The sequence below is a fragment of the Heptranchias perlo genome, chromosome 19 (assembly GCF_035084215.1).
Source record: "Heptranchias perlo isolate sHepPer1 chromosome 19, sHepPer1.hap1, whole genome shotgun sequence".
NCBI lineage: Eukaryota > Metazoa > Chordata > Chondrichthyes > Hexanchiformes > Hexanchidae > Heptranchias > Heptranchias perlo.
In genome coordinates this window covers 8,804,531-8,831,534 of record NC_090343.1, presented here as the reverse complement: position 1 = coordinate 8,831,534, position 27,004 = coordinate 8,804,531, and the positions used below count along the sequence as shown (strand labels likewise).

General features: G+C 41.1%; 1 protein-coding gene across 1 annotated transcript in view; it reads right to left on the bottom strand.

Moving 5' to 3' along the window:
• The window catches only part of LOC137335131 (E3 ubiquitin-protein ligase Itchy-like), an 89,181-nt gene that overhangs the window by 20,018 nt on the left and 42,159 nt on the right, over positions 1 to 27,004 (bottom strand). The window contains exons 4-16 of the mRNA XM_068000255.1: positions 26,098 to 26,239; positions 24,432 to 24,556; positions 22,063 to 22,200; positions 20,612 to 20,672; positions 18,662 to 18,837; positions 15,375 to 15,576; positions 13,520 to 13,615; positions 12,092 to 12,266; positions 10,021 to 10,081; positions 9,753 to 9,837; positions 5,463 to 5,591; positions 3,721 to 3,793; positions 3,392 to 3,463 (exon numbers count right to left, since the gene is read on the bottom strand). Of these exons, the coding sequence (XP_067856356.1) occupies positions 3,392 to 3,463; positions 3,721 to 3,793; positions 5,463 to 5,591; positions 9,753 to 9,837; positions 10,021 to 10,081; positions 12,092 to 12,266; positions 13,520 to 13,615; positions 15,375 to 15,576; positions 18,662 to 18,837; positions 20,612 to 20,672; positions 22,063 to 22,200; positions 24,432 to 24,556; positions 26,098 to 26,239 (1,535 nt within the window). The remainder of the gene's footprint in view (positions 1 to 3,391; positions 3,464 to 3,720; positions 3,794 to 5,462; positions 5,592 to 9,752; positions 9,838 to 10,020; positions 10,082 to 12,091; positions 12,267 to 13,519; positions 13,616 to 15,374; positions 15,577 to 18,661; positions 18,838 to 20,611; positions 20,673 to 22,062; positions 22,201 to 24,431; positions 24,557 to 26,097; positions 26,240 to 27,004) is intronic.

The window sequence follows — 27,004 nt, the reverse complement described above, 5'->3', positions numbered from 1 at the left end:
GTTCAGAGAAGGTTCACTAGGTTGATTCCAGGTATGGAAGGGTTGTCTTATGAGGAAAGGTTGAACAGGTTGGGTCTATTCTCATTGGAGTTTAGAAGAATGAGAGGAGATCTTATTGAAACGTAAGATTTTTTAAAATTCATTCATGGGATGTGGGCGTCGCTGGCGAGGCCAGCATTTATTGCCCATCCCTAATTGCCCTTGAGAAGGTGGTGGTGAGCCGCCTTCTTGAACCACTGCAGTCCGTGTGGTGAAGGTTCTCCCACAATGCTGTTCGGAAGCGAGTTCCATGATTTTGATCCAGCAACGATGAAGGAACGGCGATATATTTCCAAGTCGGGATGGTGTGTGACTTGGAGGGGAACGTGCTGGTGTTGTTCCCATGTGCCTGCTGCTCTTGTCCTTCTAAGTGATAGAGGTCACGGGTTTCGGAGGTGCTGTCGAAGAAGCCTTGGCGAGTTGCTGCAGTGCATCCTGTGGATGGTGCACACTGCAGCCACAGTGCGCCGGTGGTGAAGGGAGTGAATGTTTAGGGTGGTGGATGGGGTGCCAATCAAGCGGGCTGCTTTGTCCTGGATAGTGTCGAGCTTCTTGAGTGTTGTTGGAGCTGCACTCATCCAGGCAAGTGGAGAGTATTCAATCACATTCCTGACTTGTGTCTTGTAGATGGTGGACAGGCTTTGGGTAGTCAGGAGGTGAGTCACTCGCTGCAGAACACCCAGCCTCTGACCTGCTCTTGTAGCCACAGTATATATATGGCTGGTCCAGTTAGGTTTCTGGTCAATGGTGAGCCCCAGGATGTTGATGGTGGGGGATTCGGTGATGATAATGCCGTTGACTGTCAAGGGGAGGTGGTTAGAACCTCTCTTGTTGGAAATGGTCATTGCCTGGCACTCGTCAGGCGCGAATGTTACTTGCCACTTAGGAGCCCAAGCCTGGATGTTGTCTAGGTCTTGCTGCATGCGGGCTCGGACTGCTTCATTATTTCACGGGTTGCGAATGGAACTGAACACTGTGCAATCATCAGCGAACATCCCTATTTCTGACCTTATGATGGAGGGAAGGTCATTGATGAAACAGCTGAAGATGGTTGGGCCTAGGACACTGCCTTGAGGTACTCCTGTAAGGACTTGCACAACATCAGGTTATAGTCCAACAGTTTTATTTTAAATCACAAGCTTTCGGAGCTTACCTCCTTCGTCACCTGACGAAGGAGGTAAGCTCCGAAAGCTTGTGATTTAAAATAAAACTGTTGGACTATAACCTGATGTTGTGCAAGTCCTTACATTTGTCCACCCCAGTCCATCACCGGCATCTCCACATTGAGGAACTCCTGCAGCAGTGCCCTGGGGCTGAGGTGATTGGCCTCCAACAACCACTACCATCTTCCTTTGTGCTAGGTATGACTCCAGCCACTGGAGAGTTTCCCCGATTCCCACTGACTTCAATTTTACTAGGGCTCCTTGGTGCCACACTCGGTCAAATGCTGCCTTGATGTCAAGGGCAGTCACTCTCACCTCATGTCTGGAATTCAGCTCTTTAGTCCATGTTTGGACCACGACTGTAATGAGGTCTGGCGCTGAGTGGTCCTGGTGGAACCCAAACTGAGCATCGGTGAGCAGGTTATTGGTGAGTAAGTGCCGCTTGATAGCACTGTCGATGACACCTTCCATCACTTTGCTGATGATTGAGAGTAGACTGATGGGGCGGTAATTGGCCGGATTGGATTTGTCCTGCTTTTTGTGGACAGGACATACCTGGGCAATTTTCCACATTGTCGGGTAGATGCCAGTGCTGTAGCTGTACTGGAACAGCTTGGCTAGAGGCGCAGATAGTTGTGGAGCATAAGTCTTCAGCGCTACAGCTGGGATGTTGTAGTGGCCCATAGCCTTTGCTGTATTCTGAGGGGACTCAATAGGGTAGATGCTGAGAGGATGCTACCCCTCATGGGGGAATCTAAAACTAGGGGGCAGAGTCTCAGAATAAGGGGTCGCCCGTTTAAGACAGAAATGAGGAGGAATTTCTTCTCCCAGAGGGTTGTGAATCTTTGGAATTCTTTACCCCAAAAAGCTGTGGAGGCTGATTCATTGAATACATTCAAGGCTGTGTTAGACAAATTTTTGATCAGCAAGGGAGTCAAAGGATATGGGAAAAGGCAGGTAAGTGGAGTTGAGGTAAAAATCAGATCAGCCATGATCTCATTAAATGGCAGAGCAGGCTCGAGGGGCCGAATGGCCTGCTCCTATCTCTTATGGTCTAAATGGTATAATTTTGAAGGGTGCAGGAACAGAGAGAACTGGGGGTGAATGTACACAAATCTTTGAAGGTGACAGGACAAGTTAAGAAACATGTTTAAAAAAAAAATCACATGGGATTCTGGGCTTTATTAATAGAGGCATAGCGTACAAAAGCAAGGAAGTTATGCTAATCCTGGTTAGGCCTCAACTGGAGTATTGTGTTCAATTCTGGGCACCATACTTTAGGAAGGATGTCAAGGCCTTAGAGAGGGTGCAGAAGAGATTTACTAGAATGGTACCAGGGACGAGGGACGTGAGAAGCTGGGGTTGTTCTCCTTAGAACACAGATGATCAAGAGATTTGATAGGTGTTCAAAATCATGAAGGGTTTTAATAGAGTAAAGAAGGAGAAACTGTTTCCAGTAGCAGAACGGTCAGTAACCAGATTTAAGGTGATCGGCAAAAGAGCCAGAGGTGATACAAGGAAACCTTTTTTTTAGATGCAGTGGGTGGTTATGATCTGGAATGCACTGCCTGAAAGGGTGGTGGAAGCTGATTCAATAGTAACTTTCAAAAAGAAATTGGATAAATTCTTGAAGGGAAAAAATTCACAGGACTATGAGGAAAGAGCAGGGGAAATGGGACTAATTGGATAGCTCTTTCAAAGAGCCAGCACGGGCACGATGGGCCGAATGACCCCTCCCGTGCTGTACCATACTTTGATACCAGAAAAACAACTTCTGCAAATTCTTGGCAGTAAGTTTTTAGTAACTCAAGTCAAGTTTTCTGAACTTAAATTCCAGCAAACTGTATTTATAAATTGGGGTTCATCTTGATGTGGTTTGATCTCTACTCCCAATTTTTCATGCATCTCTCTCTTCTCACAAAAAAAAATCTTCCTTCTTTGGGTCTCTCCCATGCCACTCTCCTGCTGCAAGGGGAGATTCTTAAGAATCTGGGTCAATGGTTTCATAGGTTCAGCTCTCCTGCAGAGGGAGAAAAAAATAAGGGTGAGTGACCTTGGGTGTTCTTGCACACCTAGGGGCTGGTTGATGGGAGGAGACATTGGCAGGGGCCTGGGATCAGATTCTCTGCTTATCTTTTCAACCACTGGGAGATTAAAATTATTTAGTTACAGTTTCACCCCAAAATTACCTGCTGAAACGAGTCCTCAAATAAGGTCTTCCTTGTCACAGTTATTTTTATGTGCTGAGGCGCAGCCAGTTGCTAGAACACAAAACAATTCCATTATATCAATTAATCAAACACTAATTCTTCCCAAAATACTCTCCTGCATCTTACGAAGAGGTTCACCTGATCTAACTTCAGCAGAACCACTGGAGAAGTGATGTAAGCAGTCGTTTTTGCTGTTTTTCTCCCCCCCCCCCAGAGTTTCCGTTGACCATTTGCTGAACTTAAGGCAGCAGATCAGGAGAACCCCCACGGAATTTCTTCCCTACTGTATCTAATAAAATGCTGCTTACCTGACACCAGAACTTGAAATAGGAAATTTTGGATCTGAAATCACGTACGTACGCAATGTTTGGACCATTCGATCTGAAAAACACAAGATTGGGGGGTGAGGGAAGGAGAGGAGAGGGGAAGTAAATTGCAGGTTGTAAAGTCCACAATACAAGAAAGGTTTATGTGCATTACACAAGAGACACTTCAAAAGTTATTTATGTTTAACATCCACCTGCCAGTCACTTCTAGCTATTCTACAACAGATGGAAAGTAGGTTAACAAGCCACAGAACAGGCCCTCACTTCCAGTACTGGAAGCAGCTCTACAGCTCAGTCTACAATGGTTAAATTTAGTCAGGGGTAAAACAGATCTCAGAACAGCTCATCTTTCTCACCCTGAAATATACGTTCTGCCCTCAGAAGGTACACTGCCCTAACCCAAGGGTTGAAGTTGGACAAGCAAAACCAAGGCTCCCAAATGCCACAATTCTTATACAAACAAAAAACCCTACTTAAAATTTGCTCTGCACAAGCTAATTCCATCATTGGTTCTGGCCAATCTTGGGAACACAAGCATTTTAACTCAAACAGTATGCTGTGTGCGGACCAGAAGCTTGGTGTCCCTTTAAGCATAATTAGATGTAAATTACAATACATAAAGGCTGGAGTTATTTCCAAATTACTACCACTGCAATGCAGCATCACTTGTGATGCAGTACAGAGATGCACAGCCTACAACTCCAAATCCTAGTAGTGAAATCAGAAGTTGTAAGCATAGCACCTGAGAAAGGCAGGCAAGGCATTCACTGCATTCAAATATTATCATCATTCAAATGTAGGAGGCTCAGATGAGGAACAAGGAGGGTTGGGTATCTTTTTGGGAGAGAAAGGTGTGAAAGCAGAGTGCAGAAGCATGGCCAAAACTGAACCCCTGCCACTTTCCCATTAGCTCAGCAATGCATGTGGTAAGCCATGAGCAGTAACTCCTTCTGTGAATGACAACCAAGGCAAGGGTTCACACTGAAGTCTCTCAACCTGTAGTGTACAACAGCAGGGAAACTAAAGGATTCAACCAAAGTAAGCAAATCTTCTTAAATTATAATTATAAAATTTACAATTTCTGTTCATTAAAGGAAGGACAAGAATAATAATGTCAATACTGACTACTCCCAGATGAGGTATAGAATGGGTTTGATGTAGGGTAAAATTCCCTCATCCCTAGCCCCTGCAGTATCATGGTCACAATTTCATGTGTCACTTTATATTTCCTTTCAGTCCCAAAGAGCCCAATTATGAGCACCTTTGTGCTGTGGGCTTTCACAAACTAGGAAATACGTGCATTTATACGTGCCTTATCACATCAAATTATCTTGCTTCAAACTTTTTTTTTCCAGAGTGCAGCACTTATGCAGGCCAATGGGGCAGCCATTCTGCACTAGCAATGTCCCACAAACAGCAATAAGATTAATGACCAGCTAATTTGTTTTTGTGGGAGAAATGTTGGCCAGAACACCAGGAGAATTCTTTGCAATCATGTTCAAATGAGGTCTTTAAACATCCAACTGAATGGGCAGATGAGACCATAGCTGAAGGTCATCTAGAGGAGACTTTCATCCAGTAACAATCTGTGCTGGATTTGACAGTATTCTTAGTTCATCCAGTCCCTTATCACTTATTGCTGACAGGGAGTGTTCAACAGTCAACATTTCTTTCCCATTAGAAAAGTTATGCATGTGGTTAGATTCGCAACTTTAAAGACTTACAGTGCTGACTTCCCGGTGCGTGGGTCAATGTAAGTTGTCGTTCTCCTGTTATGATCCACAAAGTACGGAATGCCATCAACTGTAAAGCGCATCTCCCATCCATCTGGCAAGGGCTTCTCATTGAGAATGCTGCAGGAATGAGCAAACATGTAAAAGACTGCATGATGAACAATGTCAGAAGGCAACACCATAGACATGCTGGTGGTGACCATCTTGTAAAAAGGTTCTTTCCTCTCCTATAATATCAATGCTCGCATTTTCATCACAATACTCATAGTAACCCTCCATCTCATCACACAATATAACCACAGTAGAGGATTCCATAGATGAAAACAGGTCAAAAAGGTTTTTGCTTGAAACCACAAATGTTGGAATAAAATTTAATTTTTGAAAAATCACGTGCAGATTACATAAAACAACAGGCTGGCCAGTGAATCACAGGATTCCAATAACATTAATAATAATCTCTTAGCTTTCATTTTGTTATTTATGGCATCTGCACATTAACATTATTACAGGCTCCAGCTCTTCAACTCTTTTACCCCCATATCTCTGGTTACTGGAATAACTGCAGTCTATTTAGGTAAACTTCAGTGTGAAAGGAAAGGCACAGGTCTAATTCAGTTTAAATTAAAAAAAATATAACCAAACTTTAAACATTAATTCAGCATTGGTACGCACTATTTTTACTGTCCTCCCCTTCCCAAGTTATTGCCTTATGTTTGTGCTACTTCACTGGTTTCAGTCCACAAATACGATCAATGCTGTATCTTTCTTCACACACCAAAAGGAAGATGAACAGTGCATGAAGGATTCCTTTCATAACCCTATCCCCAGTGTGAATGCAATGAAGGCAAAGATTCAAACACAGATTTGCCATGGAAAACCTAAAATTCTAGGATTGTAGATAGCTGGCCTCTGTGAAAAATACCAAGCCAAATAGAAGCTGTTGCAATTATAATTACATATACTTTAATACTAGCATTGCATATCAAGACATCCCCAGAGAAATACCTAACAAATTAAAGACAACTCATGATCTAAGTAATGAGAGTATTTTATTTACAGGTTGTTTCTCATGCTGTATAGATGATAGTGGACACCCAAGACTCAGAAAGCTGCAGCTTAACATGGGAAATATGGATGATGGTTGTAAACCGAAGTAAATCTCAACACCTCAATAAATATTGCAGGTTTTAGCTCTCTTCCCAGTACTCTTATTTCTCTTCCATTACCTACCAGTTTCCTCCCTTCCTTCCTGGATGCATCAACTTCTTGCTAGGATATGGCACCACAGGCCAGCCACAGTTCTCAGTATCTTTTAATATTATATACCATTTTAAAATTTATATGCTTTGTATTCTGTTTCAGAGCTGTAATAATGTGTAAAAACATTCATAAAAATGGTATTCATGCCCTGTGTTAATGATACCACAGCTTTCAGTTCCACTATCAACATCATACACCAAGGATGTGGAGCAGTTAGTTAACATCCAACTTACAGCCACTGATAGCTCAAACACAATTTGGGAGGAGGGAATTAAACATTAAAATAGGCAAAGATACATCATCAGCCATCCTACTAATTGCTGCTTTGACTCTTGCCCTTAGCAAGATGCCCAATGACAGGCCTCATTACCACCTTCAACCACAGCTGCCCCACCCATTGCCGAGCAGAGGTTTGGATGGAGGAATTCATTTGCAGGGTCAAACCTTTTAGATATGGCACCAGCCAGTTTTCCTTTTGAAAAAGGTTTGGATGTTGGCTGCCAGCTCCAAACTGGTCCCTTTCAATTTAACCGTGGGAGCTTCTGGCAGGTTTGAGGTTTTGAACAGCTCACTTGTTTTAGCTTTTTTGTTACTTTGCACATTTCCTGTAGGGCCCTTAAGGGTCTGTTCAAAACGTCAGGCACACACATACATAACTTTGGGAAATTTGCATATGCAGCGCTACCACAAGGAGTGGTTGAGGCAAATAGCATAGATGCATTTAAGGGGAAGCTAGATAAGCACATGAGGAAGAAAGGAATTGAAGGGTATCCTGATAGGGTGAAATAAAGTAGGGAGGGAGGAGGCTCGTGTGGAGCATAAACGCCGGCACAGACCAGTTGGGCCGAATGGCCTGTTTCTGTGCTGTAGTTTTGATTTAACATAGCATTTCTCAGACTCCATAGTTTTGTAAAAACATCTTAGCTCCTTGCCTCAATCACTTGCTAAACTTCTATATGTACACTTTCTAGCAGAGGTCATTGGACAGTGATGTAGTCAATTTTCTACTCCCTACCTACTTTGGGGAGCCAAGGTGAATTGTAGTAACTACTGAAGCCTCAGCTGAAAATTGGAAACTCAGTACAGATCAGGGACTGAACCTGAAACCTTTCTGGTTTGTATGGCTCAGTACCACATAAAGCAGTACACTTACACAGCAAGCCACTGGAGCAGTTATAAATCATCCCTTTCTATTCAGTGGGTGGCAGTTTTGTCAACATAGAAAACCCCTAACTTATTTTAAGTTGGGCAGAGATTCAAAGTTTTAACACAAACATACAAAAATGGACACAAAAAGACATAGTGGCCCACCTAGCCTGTCCCATATGGTTGTGATGCCCTGTCCATCTTGATAGGCACTTCCTACCCAACTGGAGCCATGTAACTTCCTGGGAGTGGCAAAACAAGATTAAAACTGAAGCCAATTAGGGAAAAAAAAAAATCTAGAAAATTCTTCTCCAATCCCTTTGGGTGATCATAACTAGTCCAGAAGATCACACTAACCCTGATTTATTACAGGGTGTCTACTCTTGTATGAGATGATCTCCACCCGAGCGAGAAACAGGTCCAGCTCGCTCTTGAAGGAGTACAACAAATCAGCATTCGCTGCACGAGCTGGCAACCTATTCCACAGGTCCATTATTCTCTGGATAAAAAAGATCTGCCTAATCCCATATCCTCCCTAATCTATCTAGTTGAAATAATTGGTCCACGTGAATACAATCCAGTCCCTTCATTATTTTTATAAACCTTGATCAAATCGCCCGAGTCTACGTTTTTTTAAAAAAAGTATACAGAACCCAGCTCCTTGAACCTATCTGGGTAATAAGGTGTTTTAGACTGGGAATTAATCTTGTTGCCATCCCCCATCCCCCTCTGCATCCTTTCCAAAGCCTCAATATTCCCCACCATATGAGGAGACCAAACACACCACACATTTATAGTGTAATTTTTGGTATGTCTTTCTGATTGCTTAATACCTATGTAATCTTTCATTATTGACTGACAATGAGATGTCAATGTAATGTATCATACTGTTTTTTATTTGATTAGTACTTCATCAAAACTATTAAATGTTGGCATTCAGAGAGACTCGGGTGTCCTCGTACAAGAAACACAAAGAGTTAGTATGCAGGTACAGCAAGCAATTAGGAAGGCAAATGGCATGTTGGCCTTTATTGCAAGGAAGTTGGAGTACAAGAGGAAGGGAAGTCTTACTACAGTTGTACTGGGCATTGGTGAGACCTCACCTGGAGTACTGCGTACAGTTTTGGGCTCCTTATCTAAGGAAGGATATACTTGCCTTAGAGGCGGTGCAATGAAGGTTCACTAGATTAATTCCTGAGATGAGAGGGTTGTCCTATGAAGAGAGGTTGAGTAGAATGGGCCGATACTTTCCGAAGTTTAGAAGAATGAAAGGTGATCTCATTGAAACATAAAAGATTCTGAGGGGGCTTGACAGAGTAGACGCTGAGAGATTGTTTCCCCTGGCGAGAGCGCCTAGAACTAGGGGGCAGAATCGTAGGATGCGGGTCAGCCATTCAAGCCTGAGATAAGGAGGGTTGTGAATCTTTGGAATTCTCTACCAAAGAGGGCTGTGGATACTGAGCTGAGATGGATAGATTTTTGGTCTCTAGGGGAATCAAGGTATATGGGGTTGGGGCAGGAAAGTGGAGTTGAGATCAAAGATCAGCCATGATCTGATTGAATGGCGGAGCAGGCTCGAGGGGCTGTATGGCCTACTCCTGCTCCTATTTCTTATGATCTTGTGTTATCCTTCCATCTTAAAACTTGAAAATAAAGTTTTTTTTAAAAAAAGCAACAATATTTACCAGGACACAATTTCAAGATGGAATCGAATTTCAGAATTCAGGTGATTGTGGATCAATAGCAGTCAACTCTTGCAAATTGTGAACCCCATGATTAGGCTATCTTGTACTCAAGCTTTGATATCCATCATGCCATATTTATTGCAGACAAGAACTAGTATATATTACAGTATCATTCAAATGTATTACTCACCCCTCTGTCCGAGGATCCTCCCACTGAGTGGTACGTGTTAAGTGGTTTACAAAGTACATTCTACCATTGCTGTCTGTTCTCTTTTCTACAAGAATGACATGAAGTTTTTTTTAATTAGTAAAAATTGGTGACATTCTGTGCTCTATATGAACAGAAATAATCTCTAACAAGCTTTAAACCTATCTGGGTCACGCGCACTGTTACAAATTAATGATTTAAAAAGCAATGTGCATCATTTTTCCTTTATGTATGTTTTGGCCTTACTTACCCCATCCAGTTGACAAGGGGCCAAGTGGATCAAATTCAGTTGGAACCACCTGCTCAGGATACTGAAAATGAAAATATCAGCAGTCAGAAATGTTTTCTTTAAAAATGTGGCTCATGCCAAAAAAGTAGCCATGCGCACCACTAAACAGCAATGACAAATGAAAGCTCCTTCAAGTGTGTCTGAACATGTCACCTAGAACCAAACAACACTATGCCTTAGAGGCAAAGGCGAGGGAATGAAGGAGGAAGGGACAAACAGACAGGCACAGGTTATGCAGGAGGACAACTCAGCAATTCATGCACTGGCAAGTCTCTTTTTCCTTTCGAAATGGTAAACCAGTAGTTCCCGATAAACCACTTGCCTTCTTCACCAACCACTGAAAATGTTAAAATATCTTGTTTGGTTGGAATCCAAATAATTCAAACTGATACCCTCTCACATAGGAACAGGAGTAGGCCATTCAGCCCCTCGTGCCTGCTCCGCCATTTGATAAGATCATGGCTGATCTGTGATCTAACTCCATATACCTGCCTTTGGCCCATATCCCTTAATACCTTTGGTTGCTAAAAAGCTATCCATCTCAGATTTAAATTTAGCAATTGAGCTAATAGTTAATGAAGTTAACAATTTTAGCTGCGTTCTTTGAGGAGGCCCTGAATGGAGACGAAGGGTTTTCCCCACAAAGGAATAAAACTTAAAAGCATAAAATGAAGTTGCCCTGGTTCATTCTTCCACGTCAATTACAGTGTTGCATCAGCACAGGCTCTGGGAGGAGACTGCCTGCTAACCCCATCGGCTGGGAAAATTATGCGGTACATTAAGACCTAAAGGTGAGGTGAGATAGAGGGAAAGTAAACTTTGACCAAAATAGAGGGGACCACCTTCATACAAACAGATTATGGGAACTGTCCGATAATTCAGTCTGATACAATGACTGTTCAGTGTCTGAATGCGTAATCTAAGTAGACCATAAGTAGGCCAATCACAATCCCAGTAAATGCAGCTTAAGATCTTTGTTTTTCCATTGTAAAAATTAAAAGACATGCATTAAAAAAATGTGGCAGCCCAGCTGCTGCTGATCTTCTAGCATCAAATCTAAATATCAGCTGCATGGATGGCCTTTATTGCAAGGGGTTTGGGGTACAAGAGTAAGGAAGCCTTGCTGCAATTGAGCAGGGCTTTGGTGAGATCATATCTGGAGTACTTAGTACAGTTTTGGACTCATTACTAAGGAAGGATATATTTGCCTTGGAGGTGGTGCAATGAAGATTCACTAAATTGATTCCTGGGATGAGAGGGTTGTCCTGTGAGGAGAGGTTGAGTAGATTGGCCCTATACTCTCTCGAGTTTAGAAGAATGAGAGGTGATCTCATTGAAAACGTACAAATTTCTTAGAGGGCTTGTCAGTTTAGATGTGGAGAAGCTGTTTCCTCTAGCTGGAGAGTCTAGAACTAGGGGGCACAGTCTCAGGATAAGGGGTGGGCAATTTAGGTCTAAGATGAGGAGGAATTTCTTCACTCAGAGCTTGGTGAATCTTTGGAATTCTCTACCCCAGAGGGCTGTGGATGCTCAGTTGCTGAGTATATTCAAGACTGAGATCGATAGATTTTTGGACTCTAAGGGGATCGAGGGATATGGGGATCGGGCAGGAAAGCGGAGTTGAGGTTGAAGATCAGCCATGTTCTTATTAAATGGCGGAGCATGCTCGAGGAGCCATATGGCCTACTCCTGCGCCTACTTCTTATGTTCTATAGTAAATTCTACAAGGTATTGGACACCCAGATAAGTTACTTATCCAGTTGGATCATGGACCCAGAATCTCTGGGAAAATGAACTAACACTCAATTGCATTTTAGCTGCTTTATGGAAAACAGAGCCCAACTTCCACACGCAGGTACCCAATTAAAATAACTGAAAGTGAAAAAATATTAGATAAGCAGGGGAAGCATATTGGATCGAGGTGGACACATTTCTTCAACAGGTACCAGAATTATAACGTCGAATTTCTACACATTGGAGTTTCATTTGTCTCTTAAAAGAAATACAAAAAGCAGCTCAATAAGTTAGTTACCGAATAAATAAATCTCTGGTTGAACTGCTGCATGGCTCCCTGAAGCTGATTTCTCTGCGACTGCCACTGCTCAAAATTCCTGACCGACTCTACCGTGGGCCGCTGCCATGTGGTTGTCCTGGTAATGTGGTCAACGTAGTAAATCCTGTGCCTCTCGTCAACCCTCCGTTCCCAGCTATCAGGAAAGAATTGGGGAGGAACTGGTTAACGACAGTAACGCATTACAGCAGCACTGTTAAGAATTGCTGAATGGCAAGTCCCATATTTCCAATTTTGAAGTGACCACTGTAAGTTTTAGTGGCAATAGTATTATAATGGCTAACATAGGTATTGTAATGCTTAACATAGGTATTATGGGTAAATGAAATTAGCTTGAGCTATCATATCTTGACAGTGACGCATCATAGCAGATAGTTATCAGCCCTGCGGAGATAAGAGACGTACCTTCAAGTAAGTCAGCTAGAGAAGGAGAGATAAGATGGACAGCTGATGACCAGGCAACTGAGACAATTTAAAGCTAAGGGTTAAAAGTCATACAATTGAAGTGCTGTAAGGACAGGCTTCAGCTATGGCCCAATGGAAGGGTAATAAGCAGAGAAATTAATGTGTGGTATAACAATAAGGAAGCAGGAAATGTGTAAAGAAATCAAAATCTATTTAATAAAGCAATATACGAGGTTTCTGTACTTTGAGCAGCAATTATGAAAAGTAACTTGTTACATGGTTATGTGGCTTTGAGTTAGTGAGCGTTCATGGGGATTATTGAGACTGATTCAGAATTAAACATCACTAATAGAAATGATAAACCTAGTTAGTCCAATGGCTCAGAAGTAAAGTACTTTGCCTCTGAACCACACAGCTCAGGAAGGTCTCAGTGGGTAGCTCAACATAGTCGAGGAACTGAATCTATCAGCTGGGTTAATGACAAGGACACTGGTTTAAGCCACAGTGCCTAGGGATTAAGAAAAGGAGAATCAGCCAGTGTGCACACTCCTGATCACTATACAGTGACCTTCCTTGGAGGCGAGGATTGGATTGTGCTAGACTGTGATTCCTCTCACCGTCACATGGCTTGTTGACACTCATTTGACCACTTGGAGGTGGTACTGGAGGGCTGCTGAAACACTGAGGGAGGAAAGTATGAAAATGAAAATCATTCCTTTTATCTTAGAAAAATGCACTTTCAATTGAAAGTTCTGACTGCAGTGCAAAGAAAACGTGACCTAAAAGCCTCGAGGAAATTGTGCTAGAAGCATATATATTACAGAAGTCATGAGTAAAGAATTATTTTAAATCGTTGCCACCATGTTATGTTTTGCTACCAGCTAGTGAAGAAAACTGGTAGATCTGAAAAGTAGTCAACCAAGAATTGCCACTAAGAGTGCCACTTACTGATGAAGATCCAAGTCAACGTATTATCTGACTTACCCTGGAGGCAATGCCTGCGGTCGTTCCCACGTAGTTCGTTTTTCAATGTGATCGACAAAATACAATCTGCCGTGCTGATCCATCCTCTGCTCCCAGCTATAGAAAGAAGTTAAGTAAAATCTTGTGTTATACTCACGACGAAAAGCAGCACATGAACAAACAGGTTAAATTTCTCTCTCCTCCTCCCCCCCCACACCAGTATCATGAAAGGGGACTGCTGCCTGCATAGCCTCCATACACCATTCAAGACAGGGTGGAGCTGTGGAACTTCATGGCCAGGGAGGAGGAAAGAGAAGTGGAAATTTTACACAAAATGTGTTCCCTGCAACCTCTTAGAAGAAATGCTGAAGTATAAAGTGCAGGAATAAGACAGGTATTAATAACTAGCTTTCTTCTTTGACCACATTTACAGTTGTGTGATAATTCAGAAGACAAAGGCTTTCCCCTTTAATAAAGTTCATTCCTAAGGGAAAATCGAATGTTTCAGATCTATAACCTCCATTCAATTTTTAAAAAAAAAAATCAATATTATTTGCATGAATCACTGACCTGCATCAAAATCTCTGGAGCAGAGAGAGATACTTCAGTCAGTTGATTCTTATCTTAAAAGGAACTAATTATCAGGTCTGTTTTGCAATTTCATGGTGACTTATGGTTCCTCTGACTTTTCTACACTGCCTATTCTATTATGCAGGTGTTTGGCCCATACAACAGTCACTGCATTTCAAAATGATTTGTTATACATGAAGTATTTTGAGATATTTGAGAAATGTGATCAGATACATTATAATTGCAAGTCTTTCCTCCTCACATCACTATTAAATATTAAAAAATAGCTGATGGAGGACAATAGCCGAAGCATAAGTAGATTTGGGATACTGGAATTTAAGTTCAGGAAACTTGATTTGAGCTTACAAAAACCATATTTAAAAACAAAGAATCAATCTGGCACTTCCCTATTCATCATAGACAAGTACAATAAACGCACATGGATAATCCCTAGTGAGTCCCCAATTGTGTTCAGTAATCATCTCTAGTCAGAGTACCCATTTTATTACATCCTGCAACACTGCTTTTCTGCCACCTGTATCACGACATTTAAAAATGGACCAGCCTTGCAATTTGGATAGATGCAAATAGAGACAAAGTCCATGTTCCTTTACAGAGCTTTCAACATTAAATTCAACATTACCATTTGTATGCAACTCTTACGGCATGCAAGTGATTCTTGGTCAAATTCTCAACCATCAAGATTTCTGTTCACTGGAGTTGTACATAAATAGAAATTAACTTTCGGGATCAAAAATGCGTGCAGATTAAATTTCTCCATGCTATGCTGATCAAAATGGGGCCTACACCACCTCGTGCAGGTGGCAGCAGGGAGTAGAGGGATGGATTTCTTGGGAAATAAATGAAAATAATCTGTACAGGTGCCAATCTAGGTGAGTCTGGAAAATTGGAACCACCCCTATTAAACATTTATACACATGCAGGGTAGAACTTGATGTTTTTTGCTTATGAAATTTAGTATGCATTAAATATATTTGTATAAAAATATACGTATTGCAAATCAAAAGATCAAGAGCCCGTTCAAATGATCGTCTTGGTTTGCCACATGGTGAAGGACATTTTCAGTACATTTCGCTGCATGAAGATCTTAAGAAACATATGCAACAATAAATCTACTTGGAGCTCAAAATGTTTGAAATGCATCAGACTGGCTACTATGAATCCGACCTCCGCTGCCCCAAATAAAGGGGAAATGTTTCAAACTACAATCTTTATCACAGTTGTACTGAGGGGTCGTCTTTTCTTTAAATATAGCATTCAACACATTTTACAAAAGCGGTCCTACCCAGATGGAAGTGGACCCTTGTTCACGGTATTTAATGCACGGTCACCAGGTGAAATGGATACAGGTGGTGGTGGTGCACCATTACTGGGTGTTGCATCTGGTTCGTTTGCTGCAACGGCTGCAGGCACAGTGTTGGTCGTAGATGGGATAGTAGCAGAAGAGGGGCCATCCTCCAAGGGAACTGGATATCCATTTTCACAGGCTGTTGGCAACAGGAGAGTGGAGAATTAGTAAGATTTGTGGAAGTGACAAACATTATACATCACTCAGTATTAGTAGTTTATTTAATAGCTAGTCATTTCCTGATAATTAAATCCTTTTACAATTCAGAACAGCTTTTCATGGTTGACATTCTAAACAGACACTCTGCTTCTGCCACCTCCTCCAGCTCTACATCCTTTGGTCCTCTGATTCTAGCCTCCTGTGCATCCCCACCATCCCTTTGCTCCACCACCAGTGGTATAGCTTCAGTAGTCTTTAACCCTGTAGAGCTCCCTTCCTGATCACCCCTGCCTTGCCACTTCTCTCTCCACTTTTAAAAGTCTCCTCAAAACCTGTATTTTCAACCGTCTCGACTCTTCTACTACAGCTCTGTATCTTTTTCTCCTCAGAAGCACCCTGGAACTTTATATAACAGCAAGTTGCTGTTCAAGCTTTATAAAAATAGGACAAAATGTTTTAAAAGCCGGATTGAATTCTAATCTAAAAAAGGGGGGAAAAAAACTGCAAATGCTGGAATTCAGAGATAAAAATAGATATTAGAAATACATAGCAGGTTTTGTCTGCATCTGAGGTGGCAAGTTAACAGATTTCTGAAGACATAGTTCCAACATACTGATGATTCTTGCATATCCATTTTTGAAAGCAACATAAATGACAAGTAGACAATCTCATCAAGATTGATTTAAGAAATTCTAAAGAATTTTACAGTGTGTTTTGCTCAGTGTTCTGTCTTCTGGTCAGTGAAACTGCACCAATAGCTTGGACAAACACAGGGTAACTACTAATTGCTAACTTTTGTACTCGCCTCCCTTACAGCAGTTTTCATGTGACCTAACTTGCACATCATTTGTCTTAACATGGTTCAAACAAGGAGGGGCCTTTAATTGCTCATTTGAATAATGCAAGAGCAGTAGGTGATGATCAGACTGAAGGGTTTGAAGGGTAACTGGGACAGAGACAAGTGAGCTGATGGTAGCCAAGTTAATTCAGCACTAAAAATCTGAGTTGCTGGCAGGAACACCACACATAGGACATATGGAGTACATGAACTGCGTCATAAAGATTGATTTTATTTACTCCAGGTTCTAAATTAGGTATGTTTGTAATGACAAACAGGAACCGATTCACTAATCCTCAGCAATATAAAGTTAGCGATGAACACTTAATAGAAATGAACCCCCTGGACCTCCTCCTCCTCCTCCTCCTTTAAGTTGCTTCTTTAAACCTACCTCTTCAATAAAGCTTTTGGTCAACCCTAATATTTTTTTCCCCCAATGCTAGTGAAGTGCCTTGGGATGTTTTTTCTATGTTAAAAGTGCAGGTCGCTGTTGTAGATAGTTTTCAGTGTGCCCATTTTATAAAACAGTCCCGTGCTTGAGGATAAGTTAGTTTAAAAAAAGCCTCGGGCGAAAATTAAAAGAGAGTACAGGAATCTATATCATTTTTTTAAAGCAGTTTTGTAAATGGATGATGGGATATCGTTTGGAGTCCTGATTGTAGGTTAGCATTAGTAGCAATGCCAGGAAGATGTCAAGTTTGAACCATGCTTAAAGTATTTTTTCCCTCCCTTGCCAATCAATATAAAATTAAAATTGAGAGTTTAGTTTTTTTTAAAAAAACGGTAATTGGAAGAAAATGTGAAAACGTAATCATTGGTTAAGCAATTAAAAATAAAAATTAGGAATAGCTTCTTGAATGTAAAAATGGGGTAAAACGAAATCAGCAATGAGCACCGCTTTCTGTTTCAGAATATGTTTGCAGGAAATCACATGGTTTTGGGTGGGGTGGAGTATGCGTATATTGCGATACACAAAATCTTGTTTTTATGTTCACATTCGTTTAACTGACAGGAAAACAAATGCTCAGTATAGCACTATTAACTTTAGAAAACAGGCCAATTGGTCAGCTGGAATGCCTCAACTGAACTCTGATGTTTACTTACTGTTGTGCAGACTGATATAGTGCAAGCCGTTCACCCCGACACTACTGTAGTAACACATGAAACAATCAAATGTTGATAAGGGAAAAACAATGACAGGAACTTAAATCGGGAAGAACAAAATATTGATTGATGGAAACTAACAATATAACCCCTGCCTGAAACAAGCATGAAAACAGGCTAAATCAATTGTGTTGTTTCGTTTTTAAAAGCTGCAAAACGTTACTCACTGCATTTTGACAAGTTCAGCGCAATTATGTTCCCAGATGGACAAAGTGATTTTCTGTTTACATGTCGTTTACTGAAACTTGCTTTGGTTCGTCAGAGCAATAATGTCAGAATAGCCATTCTCAAGTTTACTTCTAACTCACATTAATTGTGCTATTTCATGTTCAAATAAATGACCACATTTTAAAAAAAACTGGAATCTATATTAAAGAATATAGCATTACAGAGTTTGGGCTCAGGATTGTTTCCAGTTCCTTCTCCACTTTACATGAAGGTGGTGGGAGAATGGCCTGATGGCCAAAGTTAGAATTTTAAAAGTACAAATCCTTAAAAATGTCCCCCAGAGGTCAGAGAGTCAAAAAATAAAATGTTATAACATATATTGCAATAGAGCAACGCATTTCCAAGCCCAATGCAGCTGAGCCATGGAAGAAGGCCTTCAAGCATGTCAGAGTGGGAGAGCCAAGAGTCAAAAATAAATGTTAAAAGAATGCACAATTTAAAATATACCCCGGAGGCCAGAGGGTCCAAAACTACAACAACTTGCATTTGTATAGCGCCTTTGACATAGTAAAGCGTTCTAAGGCGCTTCACCGGAGTGTAATCAGACAAAAATTGACACCGAGCCACATAAGGAGGTATTAGGACAGGTGACCAAAAGCTTGGTCAGAGAGGTAGGTTTTAAGCAGCACCTTAAAAGGAGAGAGAGGGAGGTTTGAGTGACTTCAATTCAAAAGTATTTGAAATACTTTGGGACATCCCGAGGTTATGAAAGATGCTAAATAAATGCAAGTAGTTTCTTTCTTTTTTTAAATATAATGGAAAAGTTTTACAAAATCTGTTTTATGGCTGGAATGACCCTCTGTCCCGAAAGGGTCAATTCACTTCTGTGATTTACCTGCTGTGCTGGCAGGTCTGGGTGGGATTACAGGTGGAGGTCGTGATGGTCTTGGAGGTCTGGTAGGCTTTAACGATTTTGGAGAAGGTGAAGGAGTATTTCTGCCGTTCATATTACATTCATCAGCAGACCCTGTTTCCACTGAGCCTTCTTGAGAGATGGCATCTCCATTTGCACTAGAAGAGATCATACATCTCTGATCAGAATTCCTGGCACATCAGTGGAAAGAAATGGAACCTAACTGACATTCCCAATGCCAAACCTTAGGTGTAGCAATTAAATTGAAATAAAGGAGACGTTCCAAATTACTTGCAGAATTAGAAGAGATACCAGCTGAGAGGACCTCATGAGAAGTTCTTCAAAAGCTTGAGTAGAGAATGAGACGAGAATGCCCATTTTTTCTTTTTAAAAAATATTATATTGGTTCTTACATCCTTTGCGGTTGCTGCAAGATCTGATTCCAATAGCAGATCACTTACATTCAAAGATTCCATACTATCTTTCTCTCTCTATCGCTTTGAAATCAATTCGAATGTAAAAGCTGCCAGCGATTCTGGGCTCTCTCTACACAGCTGGTTGTTGTACTAATGCACCTTTTACAATAACTGAAGGTTAGATTGATATCTCAGTAATTAAAATGGTAGATGCTTTTTTCAAGTTTGGGAAACAACTTTCGAATTAAGGTAAAAATTTGGAGGAAATGCAGATTTACAAAATAAAATATTGACATACAATCCTCAACATAATGAGAAAATAATCTAATGACAATTCCATTATGAGATTCGTTTTAAAATCCAATGTTTGTGATCAATTCCACATGCTTTTAATTCATTAGTTTCCTCTAATTTTTCATCTCCACAATTTGTGAAAAAAAATGCAGACACAATTAATTTGTGCAAAACCACATTTTAATAGAACAAAAAAAATGGCAAGTAGGGCTGGTTGTGCATATTACTATAATCCACAACAGGCAATGCAATGTCTACTTGAAGGTGTCTGAGGACATTGTTTACAGCTTGTATTCACAGTTTAACCAACCCCATTCATACCATAGGGTGGTTTCACCAGTAATGTCCACTGTGGCAAAAATAATGACCAACACTAGTGACATCCTGCCACACCTGCTGCTATCAGTTAAAGCAGCCATTAAAGCACGTGAAAGATCTGTACATGCACCAAGCACACTGTTTTGGTGCTTGGCCCATTTTATACTAAAAACAGAGCAGCCAGGGTACTGGTAAACTCTCTATAAAACATTTTGATTTGGGGGGGGATGAGGGGGGGAAAGAGAAAAGGGATTCTTTTTTTAAAGTTGTGAAACCCAGGTGAAGAACCAAGCATCATAGTGCAGGACACTAACGTTGAAAAGAATAGAGAACAAAATATGATAAATCAAGTTAGGTGACACCAAGCTTGGGTCTCAAAAGTCTGTAGTGTCGGAGGGACAGAAGACAGGAGGGGGAGGTAAGGTGCCCCAGGCCATCGACAGCCACGGTTTTGACCACTGCCCTTACTTTTTAGTGTTGGGAAAATCAAAGCCACTGCTGACTTCTGGAAATTCATCAAGAAGAGTAATTTAAGCTGGGCTTTGTGAAACTGTACTGTTTACCACAGCAAACTGGAGACAATTCTAGCACGGATTTGGCTACTTACTACTATAAAACTGGGTGTAATTGTACACGAGGAGCAGATCGTACTGCTTCACTGAGATAGATTTCAAACCTACATACTAAATTAGGATGAGGTTCCCTGTTAAGGCCTTCAATGGAATGGTTCATCGACATGGGTCTCTGCAATTTAGCTTTAGTGCTCTATTATTTGCATCTACTACATATATATGCAGCCATCATTATGGTCTGCAAAACTGAATGCGATCTTTTCCATTTTCTTGGAGGGGATGCATGATTTTGAAGAGAATAAAGAAAGATCTCTAGGATAGCCTGGTCTTACCTTGATGGATTTAACACATATGCCTCACTGCCACACCTGGAACTGTCACTTGTTGAGCTGCCTGAAAGAAATCAAAGAATGTAATGAAGTTATGAGAACTAGTTTGTTGGTGATGTAATGGAGGGATGGACATGGGCTCATGCCCATTGTCCATGTCAGCTATCTCACAGACACTAGTCACCTTCCCATCAGGTAGAGCATCACCACTAGGCTGCTTTTTACACACCTTACATCAGTCGTTTCAAGAGGGGTTCAGATCACCTGGCCTCCCTCATGGTTACAGTTTATGCATGTTCTGAGACCAGGAAAAGGGGAGGCCTACCGAGAGAAAATAACTTCTAAAAAGTACATGGGTAGGTACAAGGGGAAAACATTTTCAGGTAGCCAGGAGTTTTATTATTTTGATTTTTAGGAACACAGCAATGAATGGGACCATTGTGGTCCATCTGGCCAGTCCCAGTGTCGAGAAAATATCACCTCACAATAGCGCTTATACTTCAATTCATTTTTCGTCAGGTATTTGTCCAACTCTCTTGAATTTGCCTCACTCTGCAGTCTATTCCATACATTCACCATCCTCTGTATAAAGTGGTTAAATCTAAAATGTCTTTTCATCCTTCCATCTACTTATGGTAGTTTTTGTCAGAACTAAATATAGGCAGAAGAATGCATATAGTCATCCACGATACTGTACTGAACACTCCTACATGGCAAGTGTTAAAGGAAACAGAAGATATATTAACTGTTACACCTGTGTTTTATTCTCAAACTGAAAACTGAGTACTTTGAAAGAGTATTCTACGCACCATTCCATAAATATACTGGAATAACTGCCAGACATTTGCGTTTAAGGATATTTTCAATTATACACATTTGAAACCCAGGCCTACGGTGCATTCACGTCCCAAATAAAGGAAGGCACCTTTCCCCAGAATGCATGCACGCACTTTTGAGCTTTGGCAGCTGCCAGCGAAACGGACGGCTTTGCATTTGAATTATTTTTTCAAATTCAGGAACAGTCATTGTTCCATCAGTGTGCCACATAATTGCTAGCAACCTTCACAAGAAATTAATGACAGTTTCAGTTAGTTTCATCCAGGAGAATAACATTTCATCCAATTAAATGCACTGTTAGTTATTAATTTATAGCTGGTCTTTTCAGACAGCCTATTTGAAGCACTCTTTTTACCATAGCACTGCAGCAGGGACCAAAATACTCCAATCCTACATTGGCTACAACAGATAAAGACCAACTGCAACCAATAGAGAATGACAAACACTTGCATTTACATATAGCATCTTATCAAACCTCTCCAATGTCTCATTTAATGATGTAGACAACAAAGCAGTTTGAAAGGTTCAACCTTTGACCCATAACCAATTACTTCATTGGAACATATTATCCACAGCACATTATGTAGGTGAAATGGGATTCCAATTTTCTTACATACTTGTTGCAGTTGCAGTGTCGCCATTAGTTAAGACTTCTGGATCTACAGTTAACCCATCCAAGGATACAATAAGTTCGCTGACTCCTTCCACAATATCTCTGTCATTGGTGAGTGGTAACTTTATAACCACATCATCAACTGAAAAATTAAAAAAAAAGAACAAAGATTTAGAAGCAAAATTAAGAGTGAAGGATACCACACTTCGAACGATTCATTATTTATCCTCTTCACAAGACTGACTGCATCAATGCGTGTTATGCAGGTCTGCTGTACCAGTAAAATAGAAATGTATCAAAATGCTTTACACCTTTAATCGCTCAGCAGGAATGTTCTCATGCACAAACACCACTGAGTGTACTGATCACCATGAGAACCATTGTTGACAAAAAAGGCCCATACAAAATAAAACTAAATGAACTTCACAATGAAAGTTACAAAAAGAAAATCAAATACAACAAAGCGAATTCAAGGCCGTAATCAGACACTGTATTTCAGTTAGCTGCCATAAAGATGCTCCAGCTTCACTCAGTTGGAGACATGACTGCTTTGTAATTATTCCGAGCTAGCTATTATTACGCGACTGCAATGATGACATTGCAATTTTTGAAGGGGAAGGAAAGGCTAGGAAGAGCCCATTGTTTTTTCCAAGTATCTCCCCGTTTTATAAAGCAGATTCAGCAGAATTTTGACTAAAGTGGGACCCCATTATACCACTTGCTTGGCTAGGAATGCACATTTCCAAGCTGGTAGCATGGTTCCTGAAGTGGTAATCAAGTCAGTGTGAAGTTGCAGCCAATTTAATATGGAGCCACTATGGGATGCACAGAAAGAATCCTCATCAGGGATGTCATGGAGTGGCTTTCTGGTTCTTACGCTGGCAACAGAATTTACATTTTTAAAAAGACAATAAAAATTCTATTGGAGTTAATAATTTCTCCTATAAAAAGTGAGAGTACTTTGACCAAAAGTTACTCCTCTTATATGATCCTTATCTCTCAACCCTTCAGGGTGAATGTCATGCAATGGATTTGGTAAATCTGTACTGACAGCAGCTGTCAATATAAAACAACCAAAACTGAATAAAACCACACAATAAAGTTAGCAACATATAAATGTAAAAAGATTTCAAAGCAATAATCTTTCTAATCTCAGGGTTCAGAGGATAGTTGTCAAAAAGACTAATATATACAAGGGTAAATACGCAGTGTAGTTTGGCAGTGAGCCAAACACACCAGGGAATGCCTAATGTTCAATTGCTGGGCTGTGGCGAGTCTGCTGTTAGGAACTGAAGTGATAATAGAGATGCTATGATTAGCTTCAGTGGCCCTGGGCAGGGTGAGACAACCAATACTCTTAACTCCTGAGTCCTATTCAGCAACTTGTGAGTATGTCAGGTAGACACAGGCTTGGGGTTGGCTGCAGTACTCCCTACGGGGAAAATAGCCCGCTGACACACTCTAGACAGACTCACAGCTGAGGAATGGTCATTTAGGCAAGGTACTAGCAGGCTGTCAGCAACTGTGGAATTGTAACCCAGTTTGTCACTACCTCCAGGGAGAAAGAAAAAATAAAATTCATTTAGGGCACCTGAACCACATGAGCAGATTATGGTCATGCAATCAATCCTATATATTTTTACTTTCTGTTTAAACCTATTCTAGAATTTGAGATTGTTTATTACCCGAATACATCTGAGAATCCAGCAGTTGCCAGACAAAGTAGACTGGGTGACAGGGTAGTGTGGAAATGATCGATAGCAGGGTGAAGATAAATTATGCTTTAAAATAAATTACATTTCAGAACACACAATAAAAACTTTAAGCTTACAAGAATGAATACAAACACAACATGCATGAATGTGCCCAGGTACAAACAATGGGAATATTGGAGGATAGATAAAATGCAACCACCCTCTGACAAAATAAGTCAGTCCATTCTCATTTACATTGAATTCAATGTGTTGAATGCCAACATACCCCCTTCTTACTATTCCTAATGGCACCTCTCTATTACAAAGAATTGCTTTAATTTAAAAAAAAATTTATCTTGGCATCTGATGCTCTGAAATCCATCTCGTTTACATCGTGGGGTTGATCCCAAAGCACAAACAGCAACATAAATGCGCAACCATGTCCCTGTGCAGTTTAAAATTGAGACATGCGTTTCTTCTCCAGTGTCCCCAAATATTGTACCGTCAGTATGTTACAGCTGGGCTGATCCCTCAGCCAACGAAAGGCTCGGCATCAGCAGCCTGTACCATTTACGTTTAAGCAGGATGGGGGGAAAACTTCAAGGAGGTACTCTGCGCAGCTGGTGGTAGCAGAGCCATTTCATCTGCGTAACAGCGCTGAAGAGCAAAACAAACTCACATTTCATGTTATTAGACTTTAACGTCTCACAGACATCCAGAGTGGCACATCCAAGCAGCACATCCGATTTCAGTGTCTGATGGCTCCAGACTCTGAAAGTTATCAAGCTGAATGGTGTTACAATCCTGTGTGAACAAAAACAAGTAGTGAACGAAACAAGTTTTAAAAAAAATTAAACCTTCCGCCCTCACCAAATTTTTTTGGGTCCTCCAACTTAATGTGGGAATATGACTCATTTGTAGGCTTCTCCCAGTAGCAGTGTTCAAGGAATGAAGGGGGAAATCACACAGTGCATATGTCCCCTTCCTTCTACTGGGAGATGCCCCAGCCTTTGCTTCGGGCTTCCCTGATTGGTAACCAAATCAAGAACTGGACTTGAGTCTCTCGCCACTTTATGGCACTCGGCTATTTTCCATTATCTTTATTCTGGCCAATCTTGCACCTGGGTTTACACAAAGCTCTACAACGATTGGCAGTGATGGCTTAGTATTTAGACTCACACAAGAAGGTCATAAGGACAATGTTACGAAGAATGCCCATGGAACTGTACTCCAGCAAGAAGCCAACACCTTCAGAAGAGATGGGGAGGAGAGGGAGAGAGAAAATTGGGGGAAAAAAAACACAACCTCCTTTGTGATTTAAAAAAAATCTCTCCTTGCACCATACAGCTGTTCAACCCCTCAGTGGTTCACGGTGTGGCACTAAGCCATACTGAAACCTATCCTGTGCCAACCTCAGCATGTGGTAACAGAGAAACTATTAGGCTCAGGGCCACAGGGTAAGAAGGGGAATTTTTCAACAATAAAAAAATCAGGCAGGTTGTCACTACGGTGGTGTAGCGGTTATGGCACTGGATTAGCAGCCCAGAGATAGTGAGTTAAAATCCCACCATGACAAGTTGTGAAAGTTAATTCAATAAATCTGGTATTTTGTAGACTAGCACCAGAAAAAGAAAATGTAACAAAAGCTGCTGGATTGTATTAGAAATCGAACTGGTTCACTGAAGTCCTCCAGGGAAGAATCCCACCACCCGTACCTTGTTTGGCCTACACGCAACAGCAGTCCACACGATGTGGTTGACTCGATGCCCTTTGAAGTTGGTTGCAAAACAATTGTTATTCAGGGCAACTAGGAACAGGCAATAAATGCCGGCACTGCCCACTTCCCAAGAACAGGATTTTTAAAAATTCAGTAACCTTGCTAAAAAGTCTACATATATCACTGGGGAGGAGGCGGAGGCGGCAGCTCAGGTGCGATACTCCCAACGGTCAAACAGCCCGTCTAGACTCACACAAAGAATAGCCGTTAGTTTGAGCTGCTGAGATCTCTGTGCCTGTGCCCCAATAAGTCACTGCTTTCAAGTGAGGAAAAAATGCTGGAGAATAACGGTGTATATATATATAAATAAATAAAAAGTGTATGAGGTGCCACAAAATTGGGAAGTTCCAGGTGAACAAAAGTCACTGTTATCTCCCTTTGTGTTCATCTTACTGATGAGGTCATATCTTTTTGTTTGTGTTCAAAAAAAATAATACTGTGATAGTGACCACATATTTATTTTTGCTCTGCAGTTCTCAACTCAGAAAAAAAGAGTGGCACCTATTAATTAGATTTATTTCAATTAGATTCACAGTGACAGCATAAAGTGCCCAACTTCCCAACATACACTGTGACATGCTGTTTCCACTTAGGGTTGTGTGTGTTGGTAACCTTCTCCGTTTTCTTCGACTGGCCATCGACTGCCACTTCCACATAGGGACTGGGCCCAAACCAGTTCTTCTTATTTTCTTTCAGCTTTGCACAAATGACTGTAACAACAAATATAGAAAAATAAACTTGACACAGCTAATCTTTAAAAGGAGTGGTATTACTGAACTGAATTACAATTCAATCAACAATTTGACAATTACACATTTCTAAATATAATTTGCCAATTGTGGATCACTCCATAAATCATCCAAATAGAAAAGATTAATAATAACATAATCATGCACCAACTGGATGAAGTGCCCTGGCCAGTGTCTGCCATGACAGCCGGTACCAGCAAACGACATCCCAAGAAAACAACCATATTAGAGAACAAGCACTTGGAATTGATTACAAGGTAGTAATGTTAGGCTGCAGGAAGTTGTAAATAAACCAAATGTTTCACTGTGAACCAGACTAATTCCTGGGATGGCAGGACTGTCGTATGAGGAGAGATTGGGTCGACTAGGCCTGTATTCACTAGAGTTTAGAGGAATGAAAGGGGATCTCATTGAAATGTATAAAATTGTGACAGGGCTAGATAGGCTGGATGCAGGGAGGATGTTTCCCTTGGCTTGGTGGGGGGGGGGGGGGGGGGGGAGGGTCCAGAATGAGGGGTCACAGTCTCAGGATATGGGGTAGGACATTTAGGACTGAGATGAGGAGAAATTTCTCCACTCAGAGGGTGATGAACCTGTGGCACAGAAGGCTATGGAGGCCAAGTCACTGAATATATTTAAGAAGGAGATAGATAGATTTCTAGACATAGAAGGCATCAAGGGGTATGGGCAGAGAGTGGGAATATGGCATTGACATAGAGGATCAGC